We start from the raw sequence: 22097 nt of genomic DNA, 5'->3' as shown, positions 1-22097 counted from the left end.
TAACTGCCCCACGCATTTCCCACTCCCATGTGTGCCTGCAGGATTTCTCAAGAACTGCCCCCACCCTCTGAACCTCCCTTCCACCGCCTATCAGACTTGCCACCTCCTTCAACACATCTAACTACTTATGCCATCCGTAGCAGTATATCTACTCCCCGCAGGACTTCAGTTCCTGCCCAGCGGTGTACATATACGTCTGCCACTGTGATTGCGTGTCACGCACGCCTGTGTGAACTTCCGCACATGTTCTTGTTGCTGCCCATTGGTACACAGATCAGTGAATGGGAACACAGTTCCCATTCACTGATCTAAGTGCCTGTGATCAATGATCAACAGCATCAATGAGATGCCATGGTCATTGACAAAATAAAAGTAAAAACATTACTTCCTGTTAGCGTATTAACAGTATGCACAGGAAGATAAAGTGGGAGGACAACTAGAGGCCAAATTGTAAAAATACACCCTACCTACATCACATTTAATAAACATACATAAAATACCCTATAAATTTAACCCCTTACCTCCCCATCCATAGTTACCAAAATAAAACACTTTATTTACATTGCACTAGGGAAATATTTTAAACATTGTAATAACCAGGACAAATGTGCAAATAAGACGTGTGGGTTTTATCCACAGCAGCATGTTTCATTTAAAAATTATAATGGCTGGAGACTGAGAAATAATGATTTTTTTTTTAAATCTTATTATTCCCATTAAAATGCATTTAGAATAAAATAATTCTTAGCAAAATGTGCCACCCAAAGAAAGCCTAATTGGTGTAAAAAACAAACAAACAAGATATAGATCATTGTGTTGTGATAAGTAGTGATAAAGGTATTGGCGAGAATTGCTCTGGTCAATAAGGGGATGGTAGGGGGTGGGTAGGCCATCTTGAAGAGGTGGGATTTGAAGGCCTGCTCAACCACTTCACTACTTTATTTAAAGCTCTCTCTTCTTTAATCCCCAAGATTATTTTGCCCTTTAAAAAAGCTTTTAGTTCCTATTTATGGAATGCAGCTATATGTCTGTAGTAATGTTTAATGTTTAAAGAAAAAAAATCTGTTAAACTTACTGAGCTGACCTTTAGACAGTTTACAGAAATGTATTAAATTCTGGACATGTGCTTATTTTTTAAACTTGACAAATTCAAAATAATGCAAAAGGTATTACTTTAGAAAGCATTTTTTTGTTTTTTTATGGAATGAAGTCAGCCAGCATTTGTCAATTGTAAAGGCGTTCCCAGTTTTGTGCATTTTTTATTCTATTCATAGCTATGAAAAGAAGAAAATTAAGCATGCAAAACTCAACAGGTAATTATCAGTGGTACCACTGAAATTAACGTGCCATAGGTTTTTAAAAACACGTTCCGTAAGCCTGACAGAGCACTAAGGCTTTCTTTTAACCAAATGCTACAGTGCATCCTTTTATATTCAAGATTAATAATAGGTATGACTTCCAGTCACACATATATTGCCCTGACCATTTGAGTCTTATTAGTTATCTTTGGAATTCTTACAGTAGTTCATTGGTATTGCCTACATAATGGACATATACTTCAATCTAGCATTAGAGCTTCTGCTAGATATTTCATGTTAGCCATTTTAAACACTTCTTAATGAGAATCTGAAGCGAGTATAAAACTCGCTTCTTCTCTTATATTCAGCAGGGGCATGTGTGCCCCTGCTAAACTGCCGCTATCGCGCCGCACAACGGGGGTCCCTTACCCCCCAAATCCCCTCCGTCCTTGCCGGGGATCTCTTTCGCATTGAGGCAGGGCTAATGGCTGCAGCCCTGCCTCACGCGCGTCTGTCAGCGCGTATCTCCGCCTCTCCCCCGCCCCTCTCAGTCTTCCTTCACTGAGAGGGGTGGGGGAGAGGCGGCGATGCGTCGCTGATAGACGCGCTGTGAGGCAGGGCTGCAGCCGTTAGCCCTGCCTCTAGGAGCAGCAAAATCTACGACCAAGTTGGTCGTAGATTTTGCAGGGGGGGAATTGGGGGGTAAGGGACCCCCGTTGTGCGGCGGGATAGCAGCAGTTTAGCAGGGGCACACATGCCGCTGCTGAATATAAGAGAAGAAGCAAGTTTTTTACTCGCTTCAGTGTCTCTTTAAGAAAATACAAAAAAGGCCCTCATGAACATAGATTGGCTGACACATGGAAAGTCTCCCATAGTGAATCTTGGGATTATACCTTTTCCTGAAGATGCATTAGATGTAATTGTGCATTATTTTTTGATATGTCAAGATAATGCCCTTCCGATTACATTTTTTTTTACTAAGCGAATCACTGGGATTCTAGTCAGAGTTGGGTCGTGGAGACTAAAGTTGGGTACACACATTAGATAAAAATGTTTGCAAAGGAAGGAATCAATCTGCCACATAGATTTGCCAAGAAGGTTTGAATGACTAATCATTCAAACAATGGCATACACATGCAAACAATTATTTTTTAAGCCAAAGACCACAGATATCTTTGACTGTGCCTGTGCAGTCAGTTGAGAAAGATCAACATATTCCCCAAGAAGATCTGTAGGATCTGAAAGATCTAGTGCATACCTCCTTTAACAAATAATCGTTGCCAGACCAGATCGGTCAGGATGGATTTAAAAGATTGAGAGACAAACATCTTCGGTCGCTATCTTGGGGGCCTTTTGAAAACTTTACATAACTTTAGAAATTATCAAACATTTTCACACTAACAACACTCTGGACACCAACTACCTCTCCCAATGGTAGTGTAACAAATGTTACATTCTCTGCATGCTTATCAACAAGGCTAATGTGTTAAGAGAGATGGGGTGGCCCAGATTGGAGATTTATCAGACCATGTAAGGTTAAGTGTGTTTGTGCACAAATGCACATAAGCACCAATGTTGCCTTTGAATTAGCGAGGGTGGGAGAGAGTCTGCTATTGACGTAACCTATTGAATCATATGTGTATAAAAATATAAATAGTGTTTACATAGTATATTTTTAATATAGCGCCATTCTCTTATTTACAGGGTGGGCCATGTATATGGATACACCTTAATAAAATGGGAATGGTTGGTGATATTAACTTCCTGTTTGTGGCACATTAGTATATGTGAGAGGGGAAACTTTTCAAGATGGGTGGTGACCATGGTGGCCATTTTTAAGTCAGCCATTTTGTACCAAACTTTTGTTTTTTCAATAGGAAGAGGGTCATATGACACATCAAACTTATTGGGAATTTCACATGAAAAACAATGGTGTGCTTGGTTTTAACGTAACTTTTTTCTTTCATGAGTTATTTACAAGTTTCTGACCACTTATGAAATGTGTTTAATGTGCTGCCCATTGTGTTGGATTGTCAATGCAATCCTCTTATCCCACTCTTCACACACTGATAGCAACACTGCTGGAGAAATGCTAGCACAGGCTTCCAGTATCCGTAGTTTCAGGTGCTGCACATCTAGTATCTTCACAGCATAGACAATTGCCTTCAGATGACCCCAAGGATAAAAGTCTAAGGGGGTCAGATCGGGAGACCTTGGGGGCCATTCAACTGGCCCACGATGACCAATCCACTTTCCATGAAACTGTCCATCTAGGAATGCTCAGACCTGACACCCATAAGGTGGTGGTGCACTATCTTGCTGGAAAAACTCAGGGAACATGCCAGCTTCAGTGCATAAAGAGGGAAACACATCATCATGTAGCAATTTCCCATATCCAGTGGCCTTGAGGTTTCCATTGATGAAGAATGGCCCCACTATCTTTGTACCCCATATACCACATCTTGCCATCAATTTTTTTGTTCCAATTGTCTTGGAGGGATCTATCCAATGTGGGTTAGTGTCAGACCAATAGCTGTGGTTTTGTTTGTTAACTTCACCATTCGCATAAAAGTTTGCCTCATCACTGAACAAAATCTTCTGCATAAATTGAGGGTCCTGTTCCAATTTTTGTTTTGCCCACTCTGCAAATTCAGTGCGCTGATCAGGGTCATCCTCGTTGAGATGCTGCAGTAGCTGGAGTTTGTAAGGGTGCCATTTGTGAGTAGCTAATATCAGCCGAAGGGATGTTTGACTAATGCCCCTCTCCAGTGACATGCAGCGAGTTGTATGCTGTGGGCTCTTGTTGAATGAAGCTAGGACAGCCACTGATGTTTCTTCATTAGTGACAGATTTCATGCGTCCACATTTTGGCAAATCCAACACTGAACCAGTTTCATGAAACTCAGCAAGCAGTTTGCTAACTGTAGCATGGGATATGGGTGGTCTCGTAGGGTGTCTTGCATTGAAATCTGCCGCAATGACCTTGTTAGTACTGCGTTCACCAGACATCAACACAATTTCTAAAAACAATAATGGTGCACAAGCCAGCCTGGGGCCCCAGGAACTCTCACTGCCCGGGGCCCCAGAACCAGCATGCAACACCATATGTGAGCGCAGCCAAGCCCTGGATCTGCCACACCCAGGAGCTTGTCCCCAACTGCTCTGAAACTTACCAAACACACAGGAGAAACTCACTTCCCAAACAGTTCTCTGCTGCTTATATAGAGCCTGCAGGCTGCTTGTAAGCCAATCAAGAAGTGCACATACACATGACACCTAGTCTGCAGTGATTAATTCAAACAGAAGCTGAGCTACTCAGCTAGTCATAGGAGAGGGTTTCAGTTGCATATAGACAATGGCTATATGGCCAGCAGGGCCCCGGGCAGTGAGAGTTCCTGGGGCCCCAGGCTGGCTTGTGCACCATTATTGTTTGGTGCACAAGCCAGCCTGGGGCCCCAGGAACTCTCACTGCCCGGGGCCCTGCTGGCCATATAGCCATTGTCTATATGCAACTGAAACCCTCTCCTATGACTAGCTGAGTAGCTCAGCTTCTGTTTGAATCAATCACTGCAGACTAGGTGTCATGTGTATGTGCACTTCTTGATTGGCTTACAAGCAGCCTGCAGGCTCTATATAAGCAGCAGAGAACTGTTTGGGAAGTGAGTTTCTCCTGTGTGTTTGGTAAATCAACACAATTTCTATCCGCTCCTCACGTGTTAATCTCGGTGACATGTCAATGGCTGTAAACAAAGAGAAACTTGTAAATAACTCATGAAAAAATAAAGTTATGTTAAAACCAATCACACCAGTGTTTTTCTTGGGAAATTCCCATTAAGTTTGATGTGTCACATGACCCTCTTCCTATTGAAAAAACAAAAGTTGTATTCAAAATGGCCAACTTCACCATGGTCACCACCCATCTTGAAATGTTTTCCCGATCACATATACGAATGTGCCACAAACAGGAAGTTAATATCACCAACCATTCCCATTTTATTAAGGTGTATCCATATAAATGGCCCACCCTGTATAACATTTATAGATTAACCAAATCACACATAAGCATATTCATCTTCCAAAGGTCCTTACATTCTAATGATCTCCAGATCATACACATTTGGATTTTAGAGCAATTACCAAGACAACAGACATTACACCCTTGCCAGGGTGTGGCCCCTTTGGCTAACAGTTTTCTGGTGGCTTACAATGGTTAATGCACACCTGGCTTTTCAGAGAGGCCATTACTGTCCAGCAAATCAAGGCAAGAGAAGAAAAGTCATAGATTCTCTGCAGTGCTTTGGTACAAAGCAATGAGCTGAAAAATGTCCCCAATAGAGGGCATCTATCAAGACTTCAAACTGCTGGCCATGTTTGGCTAACTATCATGGACAATCATTGCAGCCATCAAAATGTTTAAGGACCATATGCACCTTTAATTTATACCAGTACGTTTTGGGGTTGTAAGAAGAACACAAACCCTGGACAAAATCCACTTAAACGGACTCAGCTAAAAAAAAAAAAAAAGTTTTATACATACCTGGGGCTTCCTCCAGCCCCATCCGCTCAGATCGCTCCCACACCGCCGTCCTCCACTGCCCGCAGCTTCGGTGCCGGGTTCTGTCACTTCCATTAGTCAGAGCCAGTCTCACGTAAGTGACGTGCGCTGGAGAGATACGTAGAGGGCGCACTTCTCCAGCGTAGACTGGCTCTGACTGACGTGACGGGACCCGGTTCCCGAAACTGCCGACAGCAGAAGCCGCGTGGGAGCGATCTGAGTGGATGGGGCTGGAGGAAGCCCCAGGTATGTATAAAACGTTTTATCTTTTTGAGCTCTGGTACACTTTAAGGAAATACAAAAGCATAGGGAGAAAATCTGAAGTACATGAGGGTGGTCTCCTTTATGGGTTTTAAAAAAAAAACACAGACCCAGAGCTGCACAGGAATGGTACTAACCTTATGCTGCTGTACTATATTTTAAAATAAACAGATTAACCACTTCACCTCCAAGGGTTTTTCCCCTTATAAAACCAGAGTAATTTTCACCCGCCAGTGCTCCTTCCATTAATTTGCCTATAACTTTATTACTACTTTTCACAACGAAACAATCTATATCTTGGTTTTTTTTGCCACCAATTAGGCTTTCTTTGGGAGGTACTTTTTGCTAAGAATCATTTTATCCCAAATGTGTTTTAACAGGAAAAATGAAAAAAATGGAAAAAATTTATTTTTTCTCATTATCTCTCAGCTTTCGGCCATTGCAGTTTTAAAATAATACATGCTACTATAATTAAAACCCATGCATTTTATTTGCCCATTTGTCCCGGTTAGGGGGAAGGGACGTAGTAGCTACGTCCCTGCAAGGAGATATGAGATTTTGCCGGGACATAGTTACTCATCCTGGATCCTGGGAGGGGGGAATGGTTAAAACGATAAACAATAATAATTACCGGTATAATTAAAGTATCCTTTACATTAATTTTTCTTTTCATACAAGGCCCATATGCAATTAACGTTTTCTCCTTAGTTTTCTCCTAAGTGATATTTTCACAACTTGTCAGTGAACGCGAACTTTTCCAGAAGTTCGGTTCACCCTCTTAATGCACCATTAGAGTCAACTTTGACCCTCTACATCACAGTCAGCAGGCACATTGTAGCCAATCAGGCTACACTCCCTCCTGGAGCCACTCCCCCCCTTATAAAAGGCAGGTGGTGCCTTTTTTAAGGGGGGGGGGTGGCTCCAGGAGGGAGTTATACTCACTCGTGTGCCTGCAGTAAATAGAGAAGGGACAGCTGCTGCTGCTGACTCTCATAGGGAAATATTAGTTAGGCTCTTGTAGGCTTCTTAGCTTGCTCCTTGCTGATTCTTATTGCTAAAATAGCACCCCACAACAGCACTTTTGAGAGCTAATCTTGTTCTTGTGATCTATTTTTTTTCTGTGTGTCCCACTGACATGTGTGTTGCATAGACAGCCTTGATAATTCATACTGTGTGTGCCACTGCCAGGCCCAGCACATTCAGTGACTACCTGTGTGTGTGAGAGGTGCACATTGTAGTACCCATTACTGTATACACCTACCTACCTGTTGTTAACAGTGCACCCACCTACCTACGTGAGCTGAGCGCACGCAGTGTCACTGTGCCTGTCCACTACCTGTCTGTGTGTGACAGTTGCACATTGTTATACCTATCACTGCATATACCTACCTACCTGTTGTTCACTTCAGTGCACCCACCTGCCTATGTGAGCGCACGCAGTGTCACTGTGCCTTTCCTCTACCTGTCTGTGTGTGACAGGTGCACATTGTAATACCCATTACTGCATATACCTACCTATCTGTTGTTCACAGTGCACCCACCTACCTACGTGAGTTGAGCGCACGCAGTGTCTTTGTGCCTGTCCGCTACCTGTCTGTGTGTGACAGGTGAACATTGTAATACCCATCACTGCATATACCTACCTACCTGTTGTTCACAGTGCACCCACCTACCTACGTGAGCGCACACAGTCTATATGAGTGTCTGGGGGGTGGCACACCAAAGATAATAAGGTCGTTGCTTCATTGTGGACAGACCAAATTTGATCAGCTGGACAGTCACTGTTCTGTCGTTCAGCTACCTCAGCCCGGCGACCATATGGGCTGGAAAGCTGCCATCACCTGCACTCTTGTCATGGTGCGCACCAGTCCAGCATGGCCGTCACTACACAAACAGCTGTTTGCAGTCACTGCATACCTTTCACTGCCTCTTTGACTGCACATTGTATTATACCTGGCAGTCAGTGCATACCTTTCACTTGAATGGATGGCAGACTTGCCCTCCATAACAGATTCTCATTAAAGGATATAAAGTTGATTCATCTCATATACAGCAGGGCCTCAAAAGTCCTCCTGTATCGTTATTTTTGGTCACTACCTCGGGGTGCATGCCATGCCTGCTGCCTTCCTTGGATGTATGTTGTAGCCGTTCCTGCTCCTTTGCCCATAGAGTGCCTGCTGCCTTCCTTGGATGTGTGGTGGTGGTAGCCGTTTCTTAGGCTCCCACTCCGGACCGCAATCGAACCAGGATTCCCCGGCCATTACCCGTGGTCACTCGCAATGGCAGACTTGCCCTCCATAACAGATTCTCGTTAGAGGTAATAAAGTCGATCAGTGTCATATACAGCAGGGCCTTGAAAGTCCTCCTTTTGGTCACTACCTTGGGATGTGCATGCCATGCCTGCTGCCTTACTTGGATGTGTGTGGTAGCCGTTCTTGCTCCTTTGCCCACAGCGTGCCTGCTGCCTTCCTTGGATGTGTGGGGGTAGTAGACGTTTCTTAGGCTCCCACTCCGGAGCGGAATCGAACTAGGATTCCCCGGCAATTACCTGTGGTCACTCGCAATGGCAGACTTGCCCTCCATAAAAGATTCTCGATGCAGGTACTGAACAGCAAGCAGAACAAATATTTAAAAAAATAGATGTAAGCTTTAACAATGGTAGAGAAAGAACCATTAAAAGTTGATAAGGCAGTCAGACATTACCTGACATCACTGAGTGAGGAAAAGCAATCTCGCCACGGTGCGCACCAGTCCAGCACAGGCGTCACTACGCAAACAGCTGTTTGCGGTGCATTACACAGTGAGTTTGGTGTGTCAGTGTGAAGCAGTACTCTAATTACACTCCCTGATTGATGTATACACATGCAAGATGTTTTAAAGCTCTTTAGGCCTGCAATTTAGCATTCAATGTGATTTCTGCCCTTAAAACGCTGCTTTACGTCCAATCCAGATTTTTCCCCGGGACTTTTGGCGTCTATCCCACTCCGCCATGCCCCCTCCAGGTGTTAGACCCCTTGAAACATTTTTCCATCACTTTTGTGGCCAGCATAAATGTTTCTAGTTTTCAAAGTTCGCCTCCCCATTGAAGTCTATTGTGGCTCGCGAAAGTTTGCGTGAACCGAACTTTCGCGGTGGGTTTGCGAACCCGGTTCGCAAACCGAAAATCGGAGGCTTGGGCCATCTCTACTTGTCAGTATGCCTTTTAAAATACCAACAAGCCAGAAAATACTAACATTAATTTTGATTGTATCTTTTGACCTGGTTTTTGGTAGTTTTTAATTATAAAGTGACAAATTACTTAAAAAAAAGAGATGAAAGATGATCTCCTAGGAGATGAATTGTTAATTGCACATGGGCCTTAGTATTACATACTGTATATTTAGGTATAATATATTTTACTGCAGCAAAATAAATTTGATACTTATGTATATGGAAATTGTGGTGATAGTTGAGATGCTAACTATAGTAACACATACAGTATGTAACTGATATTTCAGAGTAAGAGCCAATGCATTTGTTAGTACTGAGAACAATTTGATAAAAGTAGTATAGTGACATACCATTTTTTGATATTTTGATTGGGCCTGTGCCCGTTGTTGTTGCAGTCTTACTTCTGTCTCAGACGTTTGTCCGCCTGCAGTACACAGAGTAAATAAGACTAAAGAAACACATAAAATAATGTACCATATAAATATCTATATACCATTATATTTTTGATATTTTGATTGGGCCTGTGCCCGTTGTTGTTGCAGTCAGGGGCGCCGCGAGGCATAAAGCGAACCAATCGGTCGCTTGGGGCCTCAAGATCTTAGGGGCCTCGGCGGCTCCGTGACGTCGGCGTGACGTCACTTTTTCCCCGCAGCCCCGCGGGGCTGGCACTGGCAGAGCAGAGCAGGGCTACGGGAAGATGGCCGCCGCCAAAGCCCTGCTCTGGAGACTATGTCTCCAGTACAGGGCTTCGGGTGGCCATCTTCCCGTAGCCCTGCATGAATCAGCGCGGGAGATTGGAGGAGGGAGGGAGCTCCGTGGGAACTGCGCGCCTGAGCAGCCGGCCGGGAGAGGAGACGGGGAGAGAAGACTCGTGCCAGTGCCAGCCTGCCAGGTGAGTAAATTCTTTTCTTTTTGCAGCCCTAATTGCGATTGATTTCTGCTGAACTGAGCCCTAATTTCGTTTGATATCTGCTGAAAATGTGGCCCTAATTGCGTTTGATTTCTGCTGAACTGTGCCCTAATTGCGTTTGATATCTGCTGAAAATGTGGCCCTAATTGCGATTGATTTCTGCTGAACTGTGCCCTAATTGCGTTTGATATCTGCTGAAAATGTGACCCTAATTGCGATTGATTTCTGCTGAACTGTGCCCTAATTGCGTTTGATATCTGCTGAAAATGTGGCCCTAATTGCGATTGATTTCTGCTGAACTGTGCCCTAATTGCGTTTGATATCTGCTGAAAATGTGGCCCTAATTGCGATTGATTTCTGCTGAACTGTGCCCTAATTGCGTTTGATATCTGCTGATAATGTGGCCCTAATTGCGATTGATTTCTGCTGAACTGTGCCCTAATTGCGTTTGATATCTGCTGAAAATGTGGCCCTAATTGCGTTTGATTTCTGCTGAACTGTGCCCTAATTACGTTTGATTTCTGCTGAAAATGTGCCCTAATTGCGTTTGATTTCTGCTGAAAATGTGCCCTAATTGCGTTTGATTTCTGCTGAAATGTGGCCCAAATTGCGTTTTTATTTTCTGGTGTCTGGGGTAACTGTTGCTGCATTTATTATTTAATGGTCATAGTTGGCTATATTTGCTGTGCTACGGTTAAGCTTCGCCCATACAATGTCATGGCCACACCCATCTTTCGGCGCGCTACGCGCGCCTCAATCACCCCCACATCCATTTTTTCCCCGCAAACAGCCCCGCCCCAATCCGCCCTCCTGCTCCACCCACATGTCATAGCCACGCCCACTTATGCGGGATAACCACACCCATTTTTCGCCTCTTGCTACAGTCCGCTTGGGGCCACAAAAACCTTAGCTGCACCCCTGGTTGCAGTCTTACTTCTGTCTCAGACGTTTGTCCGCCTGCAGTACACAGAGTAAATAAGACTAAAGAAACACATAAAATAATGTACCATATAAATATATATATACATTATATTATATTTTGTAACAAAAAGTTGGGAACTGAATTGAAAAATGGGTTTTACAAACCAAGAACACAGAATGCAAAGCGCTAGCAGAAATTGATAAACTAAAAAGAAGTATGAAACAGTTCATTTGGAGCCATTGGTTTTGGGCATTAGCACTGAGCATATGACTGATGTCAGCACCCTAGCAGTTTATGTTCTGGTGTTTGGCTTGGATCCTGCACCAGAAGTGAAGATGAAAGGTGAGGATCAGTTAGGATTGTATCTCATTGTTTAAAGTCATTTAGGAGGGTCAGTGTTAAGGTGCCCATTTACAGTACAATTTTCACTAAATGTGATCTTTCGATGCTAATTGAATGATCGTAAGTAATCTGAAGGCTGTTATCGAATGTTCACATTTACTGAATGATTCTTTCTTCGAATGCGATCATATTTTCCAACTTTCAGATTGATTTTATCCTAAAAAGCAATCAACCAAAGAATCGTTCACTATTGATTGCCTTCATAAACAGCACATTTTCTATACAATTCGTAAAAAAAGCATCGAAAGATCGCATTTGGTGAAAAAATTGTACCATTAATGGGTACCTTTAGGGAACAGGGTAGTTGGAGATTACCTTCAGATTTTACAGTTAGAATTTGAAGGTTAGATATCAGGGTAATGTTAATGTCAGGGAGAGATTTGGGTTAAATGCCTGGAAAGAATTAGTGCTGAAGGTTATGGTTAGGCAATAGGAGAGATTTTGTAACTAAAGGCTCATACACACGCTCAACAAAAGTCTTTTTAAATGCACGATTATCAGACAACTTGAAGAATTTGGACAACTTTTGTCAAGTAAAAGAAGTGCAAACGCCAAGGCGTTATCACTGATAAGAGGCGACCAACGACTGATAAGACGCAGCTCAAGTCAATCCAACAGTTGGATTAACTTGAGCTGCGTCTTATCAGTAGTTGGTTGCCTCTTATCAGTGATAGCGCCTTGTCGTTTGCAGGTCTTTTACTTGACAAAAGTTGTCCAACTTTGAAAATCGTGCATTTAATAGACTTTTGTTGAGCGTGTGTATGAGCCTTTAGGGATCAGTCATTCTTAGCAGAATGATGAAGAAGTGATGATAAAATCACTGAAAACTGCATCACATTCCAGACATACCTAAGTATCGTGGTTGTTTTGCTGATAATCTGTGACTGATGTAGATTGGTACTTTATAGCCCAAAGTAAACAGTGCTTTATTTACTAAGATAACCCACTTACCTAGCCTACTTGGGGCAAGATTTATTGGTCCAGACTTCCGAGTTTCCAGAAAGCGGTTATACTCTTCTTGCTCCCTAGTTGCCACTACAAAACAAACAAGAAAGCTTAGAAATCTTTTTCTTGTTTAAGTGTGAATAATACCATTTAGGAAATAATGATAGTAGCTTTGTAGTATAGAGGAAACACTTTGTTGAAGTTAAAAACAAGCAGTTTTATACATCTTTAAAACAAAACTTTTTAAAACAATGCTCCTTCACCTGCATGTGGTTAAGGAGTTCATGTAATGTTTCTTCTATTCTATTTATGCGAAAAATCAACAAAAATAATTATTTTAAAAAAGCAGCCTGACAGCCATTTTGCGCTAAACACGCTTCTACAGAGGCTACGTAGGAGCATGTGCAGCGCAAACAGCCATCAGGCTTCTTTGCCCAGCACCTACCACCATCTATTGATCCCACCTTTGCTGTCCAATCTGTTTATGGACACAGCCACACATGTATTGTGAAGTGTATTTGCATGTTTTGGATGAAAGCAGCATTGAGCAGTGCCGACTTTCCTCTCTGCCTTGCAGCCTGCATTACAGCCACCAAAACAATTCAACTTGTTAATTCATAACTAAACTCCCTGATGTGCAGCATTCAATGTCTTAACGACTTCGTATACCTGAGATGGAAGGTGATAATTGAGACGTGCAGTCTCACTGCTTATACCCAGGGCTACTTGCTGCCACGCTTGAAAATAAATCCAGATGGATATTAACAGGAAAAAAAAATCAAACCTCCCTTTTTAATATGCAATGTACTTGTACTTAATTTCAGATACACACACAAGCACATGTCTCTTTGGCAAGCCCAGACTGAAGTAAATAACTTGCAGTGCTCTGGCTACAGCTTCCCAGGCAGTTGGTAATCTCGTACAATAATAAACAATTGTAAGCAATTTTGTGTTTGCGTCATTTCAATGCAGAGAAGATTTGTTTAAATTATTGGGGGAGTAATACAGGCAGAATGCACCATAGGATTCCTTTCTACCACTTCTACCACATCATCACACGACTTCAGAAAAGCAAATCTATCCCTAATTGTCTGTTTTAAACTGAAACGTCATTTTAATGATCAGTTGTCCAAATGTTCTCTATAGGGTGCTGGTGAGTCTATTTTCTAGTCCAAGAATAATTCAAACATTAGGTAAAAAATACAGTATATTTATATACATTTTTGGTGGGAGAAGGAGAGGGAAACTTAATTTGCAGCTAAAAAATGACAAATATTATATTTATTTTTTCCTGGTTTAGGTGCAAATACAGTGGGTTGCAAAAGTATTCGGACCCCTTGAAGTTTTCCACATTTTGCCATATTACTGCCACAAACATGAATCAATTTTATTGGAATTCCACATGAAAGACCAATACAAAGTGGTGTACATGTGAGAAGTGGAATGAAAATCATACATGATTCCAAACATTTTTTTTCCAAATAAATAACTGCAAAGTGGTGTGTGCATAATTATTCGGCCCATTTTGATCGGAGTGCAGTCAGTTGCCTATAGACATTGCCTGATGAGTGCTAATGTCTAAATAGAGTGCACCTGTGTGTAATCTAATGTCAGTACAAATACAGCTGCTCTGTGAGGGCCTCAGAGGTTGTCTAAGAGAATATTGGGAGCAACAACACCGTGAAGTCCAAAGAACACACAAGACAGGTCAGGGATAAAGTTATTGAGAAATTTAAAGCAGGCTTAGGCTACAAAAAGATTTCCAAAGCCTTAAACATCCCACGGAGCACTGTTCAAGCGATCATTCAGAAATGGAAGGAGTATGGCACAACTGTAAACCTACCAAGACAAGGCCATCTACCTAAACTCACAGGCCGAACAAGGAGAACGCTGATCAGAAATGCAGTCAAGAGGCCCATGGTGACTCTGGACGAGCTGCAGAGATCTACAGCTCAGGTGGGAGATTCTGTCCATAGGACAACTATTTGTCATGCACTGTACAAAGTTGGCCTTTATAGGAGAGTGGCAAGAAGAAAGGCATTGTTAACAGAAAGCATAAGAAGTCCCGTTTGCAGTTTGCCACAAGCCATGTGGGGGACACAGCAACCATGTGGAAGAAGGTGCTCTGGTCAGATGAGACCAAAATGGAACTTTTTGGCCATAATGCAAAACGCTATGTGTGGCGGAAAACTAACACTGCGCATCACTCTGAACACACCATCCCCACTGTCAAATACGGTGGTGGCAGCATCATGTTCTGGGGGTGCTTCTCTTCAGCAGGGACAGGGAACCTGGTCAAAGTTGATGGGAAGATGGATGGAGCCAAATACAGGGCAATCTTGAAAGAAAACCTTTTGAAGACTGCAAAAGACTTGAGACTGGGGCGGAGGTTCACCTTCCAGCAGGACAATGACCCTAAACATAAAGCCAGGGCAACAATGGAATGGTTTAAAACAAAACATATCTATGTGTTAAAATGGCCCAGTCAAAGTCCAGATCTAAATCCAATCGAGAATCTGTGGCAAGATCTGAAAACTGCTGTTCACGAACGCTGTCCATCTAATCTGACTGAGCTGAAGCTGTTTTGCAAAGAAGAATGGGCAAGGATTTCAGTCTCTAGATGTGCAAAGCTGGTAGAGACATACTCTAAAAGACTGGCAGCTTTAATTGCAGCAAAAGGTGGTTCTACAAAGTATTGATTCAGGGGGCCGAATAATTACACACACCCCACTTTGCAGTTATTTATTAGTAAAAAATGTTTGGAATGATGTATGATTGTCGTTCCACTTCTCACGTGTACACCACTTTGTATTGGTCTTTGACGTGGAATTACAATAAAATTGATGCATGTTTGTGGCAGTAATGTGACAAAATGTGGAAAATTTCAAGGTGGCCGAATACTTTTGCAACCCACTGTATGGAACCACCTAAGATACGACAGCCTCGATTATCCAGATACTTTCTAGTGCACTCAGGAAACGTGTTCAAACTTTGGCCTCTACAGCAGGAGTGTCAGAGTTCTAAAGTCTGGTACAGAATATCCAGTATTGTCTTAGAAACGATGAACGTTTAGATCATACATGTCAAAATCCGGCCCGTGGGCCAAATTTGGCCATCAGAGCCATTAAATTTGGCCCTCAAGTGGTTTTCCCACTCTGCATTATGTTTGGCCCACTCTACACAACCTGGGAAATTATATTGGAGGTGAAGCCCTAGATCACCAGGGAAGCCATATGGGGAGGTAGAGGGAAAGCACTAAACACTAGGAGTAAAGAGGAGGGTGGGGGTCTCTAGACACCAGGGAACTGTATAAAGGAAGGGAGGACTACTAGACACCAGAGAACTTTATAAGGGAGGAAGGTGGCCAGTAGACATTGAGGTTGGCCCGCAACTAGGTCCCAGAGTACAATTTCGTCCCACTTTGTATTTGAGTTTGACACCCCTGGTTTAGATCAAAATGATTGGGTTGTCTGTTGATCAGAAATGAGCTCTTCTACCATCCAATCAGAACCAATCAATAAACAGTAGTTTTATCTGTTATGAAATGATCAGATATGATGGTAAATATTAACTGGTTTTGCACATGGTTGTGCAAACAACTGAACATTACACTGTCTCAGCAGGATGAGACCGGCACCATCAAAGAAGTTTCAATGCTCTTTTATTGATTAAAAACAAACAGACACATGACAGCAAAAAATGGCGACGTTTCGGAGGAGTTCCTCCTTTATCAAGCCCTGTCCGTGTCTAACTGTATCTCGCTTAACATCATCCTTATATACTCTAATGCTGGAGAAAATCAACCAATAATGTGCAATGCCACTATGTGGCGACCAATCCCCTTCTACCTGGTCGCACGGACCTGATGGGGAACTTCTCATTATTATGCACATATTTCAGTGACGTCTTATCACCACCACCACCAAACGCCTACCAATGGCGTGAGCACAGTGGATGACATCACCCCTCCAGGACCGCCTACCACCCGGCGGGCCTGATGGGGAACTGCGCTCCACGCCGCGGTTCAAAGTGCCGCCCACTGGTCAGACGTCATGGGGACGCGTACGCGGACAATTGTCCACGCATATAGTCTCCAAGCGGCATGACGCGGAAAAGGGAACGCCTTCCGCCCCACCACGTGGCACAAGCGTATCCAAGGCAACAACAACAACTATGCGTAACATCTATCCCCCAAATACATCTACTAGACCTAAAAGGACATACCCATGTATGGGATGTGTTCACTGTAATAATGTCATTACGGGCAGCTATGTAACTCACCCATATAGTGGAAAAAGATTTTATGATAATGGCAATTTTGACTGTAGTTCCAGATATGTAGTGTACTGTTTAAAATGCCCATGTGGTTTATTATTAATCGTGGGTCAAACCACACAAAGAATGAAAGACAGACTGTCAGCCCATAAAAGTACTATTAGAAAACCGGCGATGGAACTGAGTGTTCCATGTCACTTTAAAAAAGCAGGACATACAGTCAGTCAATTAAGATATCAAATATTGGAGCAAGTTTATCCCTTACGTAGAGGTGGCAATAGAGAAAAAAGACTTTTATACCGTGAGGCAGTGTGGATCAGGAGACTGGACAAATTAGAACCCAAGGGACTCAATAGAGAATATGACATGACGACACTTTTGTAGATAGGAATGTATTTGGGGGATAGATGTTACGCATAGTTGTTGTTGTTGCCTTGGATACGCTTGTGCCACGTGGTGGGGCAGAATGCGTTCCCTTTTCCGCATCATTCCGCTTGGAGACTATATGCGTGGACAATTGTCCGCGTACGCGTCCCCATGACGTCTGACCAGTGGGCGGCACTTTGAGCCGCGGCGTCGAGCGCAGTTCTCCATCAGGTCCGCCGGGTGGTAGGAGGTCCTGGAGGAGTGATGTCATCCACTGTGCTCACGCCATTGGTCGGCGTTTGGCGGTGTGGGGCGGTGGGGGTCCTGCTATTCCGCCCTATCACGTGGTGATAAGACGTCACTGAAATATGTGCATATTAATGAGAAGTTCCCCATCAGGTCCGTGCGACCAGGTAGAAGGGGATTGGTCGCCACATAGTGGCATTGCACATTATTGGTTGATTTTCTCCAGCATTAGAGTATATAAGGATGATGTTAAGCGACATACAGTTAGGCACGGACAGCGCTTGATAAAGGAGGAACTCCTCCGAAACGTCGCCATTTTTTGCTGTCATCTGTCTGTTTGTTTTTAATCAATAAAAGAGCATTGAAACTTCTTTGATGGTGCCGGTCTCAACCTTTTACAAATATCGCTTGGGAGTGAGGTGCTGACACTTCCAGTGACCAGACACATCGTGCATATTCATCTGGAGTGCTCTACCAACCACATTGACGACTGTCTCAGCAGGAAGAATCCCACAGAAACTTGCTGGGAAACAAATATACGAGTAGAATGGAAGAGTCATCATACATGTATATAAATTTACTTGGCATTCCCTTTTAATTTACTACCAATTGGGAAAATTGATCACAGTGATTCACTGCTGACAGGTTGGCTAGGAGTCTCCCCATGTTTAGTAACCCTAAACCTAAATTGAGGGCCCCAATTTAGTGTGAACCTGTGATCAACAGGCTACTCCACAGCATATAAAAAGATTGAAGTATAACAGGTCGTTGCAGGCAGATTGTGCTATCTATATGTAAATGGCATTGTCCTTTGATAACTGCTGAGAATCCTGATAGGTCTACTTTATTTATTTATTTGTTGTATTTATAAAGCACCAACATATTACGCAGCGCTGGACATTAATTTAGGTTACAGTCAATATTTAGGGGTGACAAACAGCAATATGACAATACAGGAATACAAGAAAACCAGATCACACAGCACAGTATGAGTACAAGGTAATGCTTAGTCAGTCACTGGATGGGAGCATGGAGTTAGGCAAGTTAGGTTCACTCAAATGCATAGCATGGGTGCACAGTAATAGAGGTGGATGATCAGGTAGGACACAAAAGGAGTGAAGACCCTGCCCAAAGGCTTACAATCTAGAGGGAGAGGTAGGGACACGAGAGGTAGGGGACCAGAGTTCGGCTGTGGGTTTAGAGCAATTGTGAGGGGTGGTAGGCAAGAGTGAAAAGGTGAGTTTTGAGGGCCTTCTTGAAGGTGTTGAAGGAGGGGGCTGCCCTAATGGGTGGAGGTAGGGAGTTCCATAGTGTCGGAGCGGCTCTTGAGAAGTCTTGGAGGCGTGCATGGGACTGGGTGATGCGGGGGACGGTCAGGCGAAGTTCATTGGAGGAGCGGAGTGAGCGGCTTGGTGTGTATCTCTGAGTAAGATCAGAAATGTAGGTTGGACAGGTTTTGTGGATGGATTTGTAGGTCAGACACAATATCTTGAATCTGATTCTGGACTGGATAGGAAGCCAGTGGAGGGATTCACGGAGGGGAGCCGGCCTGGTGGAGCGATGGGAGGAGTGGATACTTTAAAGTGTACCCAATGCGACATGTGACATGATAAGATAAAAATGTGTAAGTGCAGTACAAAACATATCAATAACCAGGCTGCTTTACTTGGTTTATTTTGCTGCCTGAAAGAGTTAATTTCTAGGCATGGAAGTGACAGCTTCTGTCTTGTCAGTACCTAGTTGAGAATATAGGAAACATCAGTTATAAGCAAATTACAGCCATAAAAGTTTTCCTGGAAAAATACAACTTCTGGGGACAGGGAGAGATAACATACATGCACTATTGACCTTTTTCTAATTCTGGGATACTTAATAGGCTGCCACTGATTAGAGATAGTAAAACATTTAACCTACTTTGTACATTTTTAAATACTAAGGAAAACCCTGGGATACTTAAAAACGTCATTTTTAGGAATAGGAGGATAAATATAATTGTGTATCTCATCAGTTTATTTTCACCTCCGGTTCACACTAAGGTTTTTATGACCGATGACTAGAGTTTTCCAGGCTGAAAAGGGCAGAGCGATTCCAAATGGTCCAATGCTTTCTATATGTCTACAAACTAAAATGTAGATGTAATCAGGCTTCTCTTACACTAAGCACACAGGACTATTTGTGTAGCTAGTAGTGCAGAAGGTTTGGTAGGACCATAATTAAACAAAAGCCTAAAGCAGCCAGCCAGGCAATTGCATATAACTAGAGTAAGCCAGCTCATGCGTATATGAATGGATCATTGCTTGGCCACTTAAATTGAAAGTTTATAACCTTTAGCTAAATTCTATGTAAAAGGGTTACTATATTTGCCTTAGAAAACTAGAGTAGTGGAAATGGTCTATCTTCTGACTTATTGGTCTGAAAGTATCAAAGCCATGCAAATAATCATGTCCGATCTCTCGGTCTCCGAGCGACAAGCTTTGACTGCTCTAGAGAGCAATATTAACATTGTCATACGCTCGGCTGACAAAAGGGGCTTGGTGGTTGTCCAGGACGCGCTAGATTATCGAACGGAGACCCTTAGATAGTTGGGGGATGTGGATGTGTATCGGCCTTTGCTTCGGGACCCCATGCAGGATTTCCTTCGGGATCTTTTGGAGCTTTTGGACTTCGGGCACAGCACGGGTGTTTTAACCAAACGTATGTCTGCAAACCTCACATTGCCTCATTAACCACCACCTGCTATTTCCAGCTCAAAAATATATTCCGTATCCGTCCCTTCCTCACACAAGAGGCCACCAAAATGCTTGTTCATGCCTTAATCATCTCCCGCCTAGACTACTGCAACACCCTGCTCTGTGGCCTACCAAAAAACAGGCTAGCTCCTCTCCAATCCCTTCTAAATGCAGCGGCCCGCCTCATTCACCTTTCCACACGCTCTTCCGATGCAGCCCCACTGTGCCGTTCTCTCCACTGGTTACCCATTACCCAGAGGATCCAGTTCAAACTCCTGACTCTAACATACAAAGCCCTCCACGAGTTGTCTCCTCCATACATCTCCTTACTAATCTCAAGATATTGTCCCTCCCGCAACCTTCGCTCCTCCCAAGAAATTCTCCTGGCCTCTAAGCTGATCACCTCCTCTCATGCTCGCATCCAGGACTTTACACGAGCATCAGCCCTTATCTGGAACTCTCTTCCACAGCCTGTACGTCATGCTCCAAACCTGGACATCGTCAAACGCACTCTTAAAACACACCTTTTCAGACAAGCTTATAACATTCTATAGCCCTTTATTTACTTATTTGTCACAATGTAATCAGAGGCAAAGAATCACTGCCTCATCCATCCTCCACCCCCTTACCTAGTGTGTCCCCCACTACCCATTAGATTGTAAGCTCGCAAGGGCAGGGTCATCCTCCTAATGTTTACTGTCTTTGTAACAATATTTGTGCTGCTTGGAACTCTGCTGTATATTTGTTAGTTGTATCTATGTTCCCCTTGTCATCTTATTGTGCTTTGTAAAGCGCTGCGGAATATGTTGGCGCTATATAAATAAAAAATAATAATAATAATAATAATGTCTGAGTACTTGTATCCATTGCACCCGGTTGTGCCCGTCTTCCATCACCTCCCGAAGATCCATAAGTCGGATGTTCCCCCCGGGGCCGGCCGATTGTGGCCAGGATTGGCTCCATGGGTGAGCGTCTGGGGGAGTGGGTAGATGCACATCTACATCCCCTTGTAACTAGACTCCCGGGGTATCTGCAGGACAGTGGTGCTCAGCAGAGCTCGAATATTCGAGTAGCTCGAATATTCGAGCTCTTTTCCAGCTATTCGAGCTCGGTATAGCTGTAGCTATTCGAATGGGCTATTCGCGTACACTCGAATAGCCCATTCACTATTCGAGCTATTCGAGCAAACGGCGCTATTCGAGCTCGGTACCGAGCTCGAATAGCGTCATAGCCCAGATTGATGTCCTTAGAGCCAATCAGAGGGCTCCCAGGCCCTCTGACGGCAGCCAATCACAGAGGGGGACCCTGGCCAGCCCCTACCCTATAAATAGCGGCCGCCATGTTACGTTTCTCCGTCCTTGCCTGAGACTTACATAGAGAGAGAGTTGCTCCTTTGTGCTTTGGCTTAGCAAGAGCTTTATTGTGGTCATTTACCTAGCGTTTTTGCTCACATACACCTCCTATACACACCTATATTGTTGTTAGTTAGTTAGACATTGTATTTTAGTTAGTAGCTTTTGTGTTACATAGAGACAGGCCAGCTGCTGCAGGCTTACAGCTTTAGGCCTCAGGGCCTTGCCTGTGTGGGCAGCTGTCCTCCTGTCCTCTGTTTATTTCTCTCTATTCTATACCAGTATTTCTGCTGTCCTTTACTACTGATTGTATTAGTATTGTAGTTATATACTGTAACTGTACTAGGACACTCACTGTCACTGTTCATAGGCTACTAGCTGCTCCTGCGTGTGTGCACTCACTGTCTGTGTACACACTACACACACTCTATTTCCTTCTGATAACTGATTGATTATTGTAATTGAATATTGTAATTAGTTAGTTGTACTCACTGTTACTACTTACTGTACTAGGAGTCTAGGACACTCAGTCACTGTTCATAGGCTACTAGCTCCTGCGTGTGTGCACTCACTGTCTGTGTACACACTACACACACTCTATTTCCTTCTGATAACTGATTGATTAT

The 22097-nt window shown here is 43.4% G+C and overlaps 1 protein-coding gene across 1 annotated transcript in view; it reads right to left on the bottom strand.

Annotated features, from left to right (window-relative positions):
• The window catches only part of EPSTI1 (epithelial stromal interaction 1), a 118385-nt gene that overhangs the window by 70306 nt on the left and 25982 nt on the right, over positions 1–22097 (bottom strand). The window contains exons 5-6 of the mRNA XM_068265977.1: positions 12510–12593; positions 9675–9748 (exon numbers count right to left, since the gene is read on the bottom strand). Coding sequence (XP_068122078.1) covers positions 9675–9748; positions 12510–12593 — 158 coding nt within the window. The remainder of the gene's footprint in view (positions 1–9674; positions 9749–12509; positions 12594–22097) is intronic.

The sequence above is a fragment of the Hyperolius riggenbachi genome, chromosome 2 (genome assembly GCF_040937935.1).
Source record: "Hyperolius riggenbachi isolate aHypRig1 chromosome 2, aHypRig1.pri, whole genome shotgun sequence".
NCBI classification, from domain to species: Eukaryota; Metazoa; Chordata; class Amphibia; order Anura; family Hyperoliidae; genus Hyperolius; species Hyperolius riggenbachi.
The sequence above is the reverse complement of the archived record's forward strand: the minus strand, read 5'-3'. Positions and strand labels throughout refer to the sequence as shown.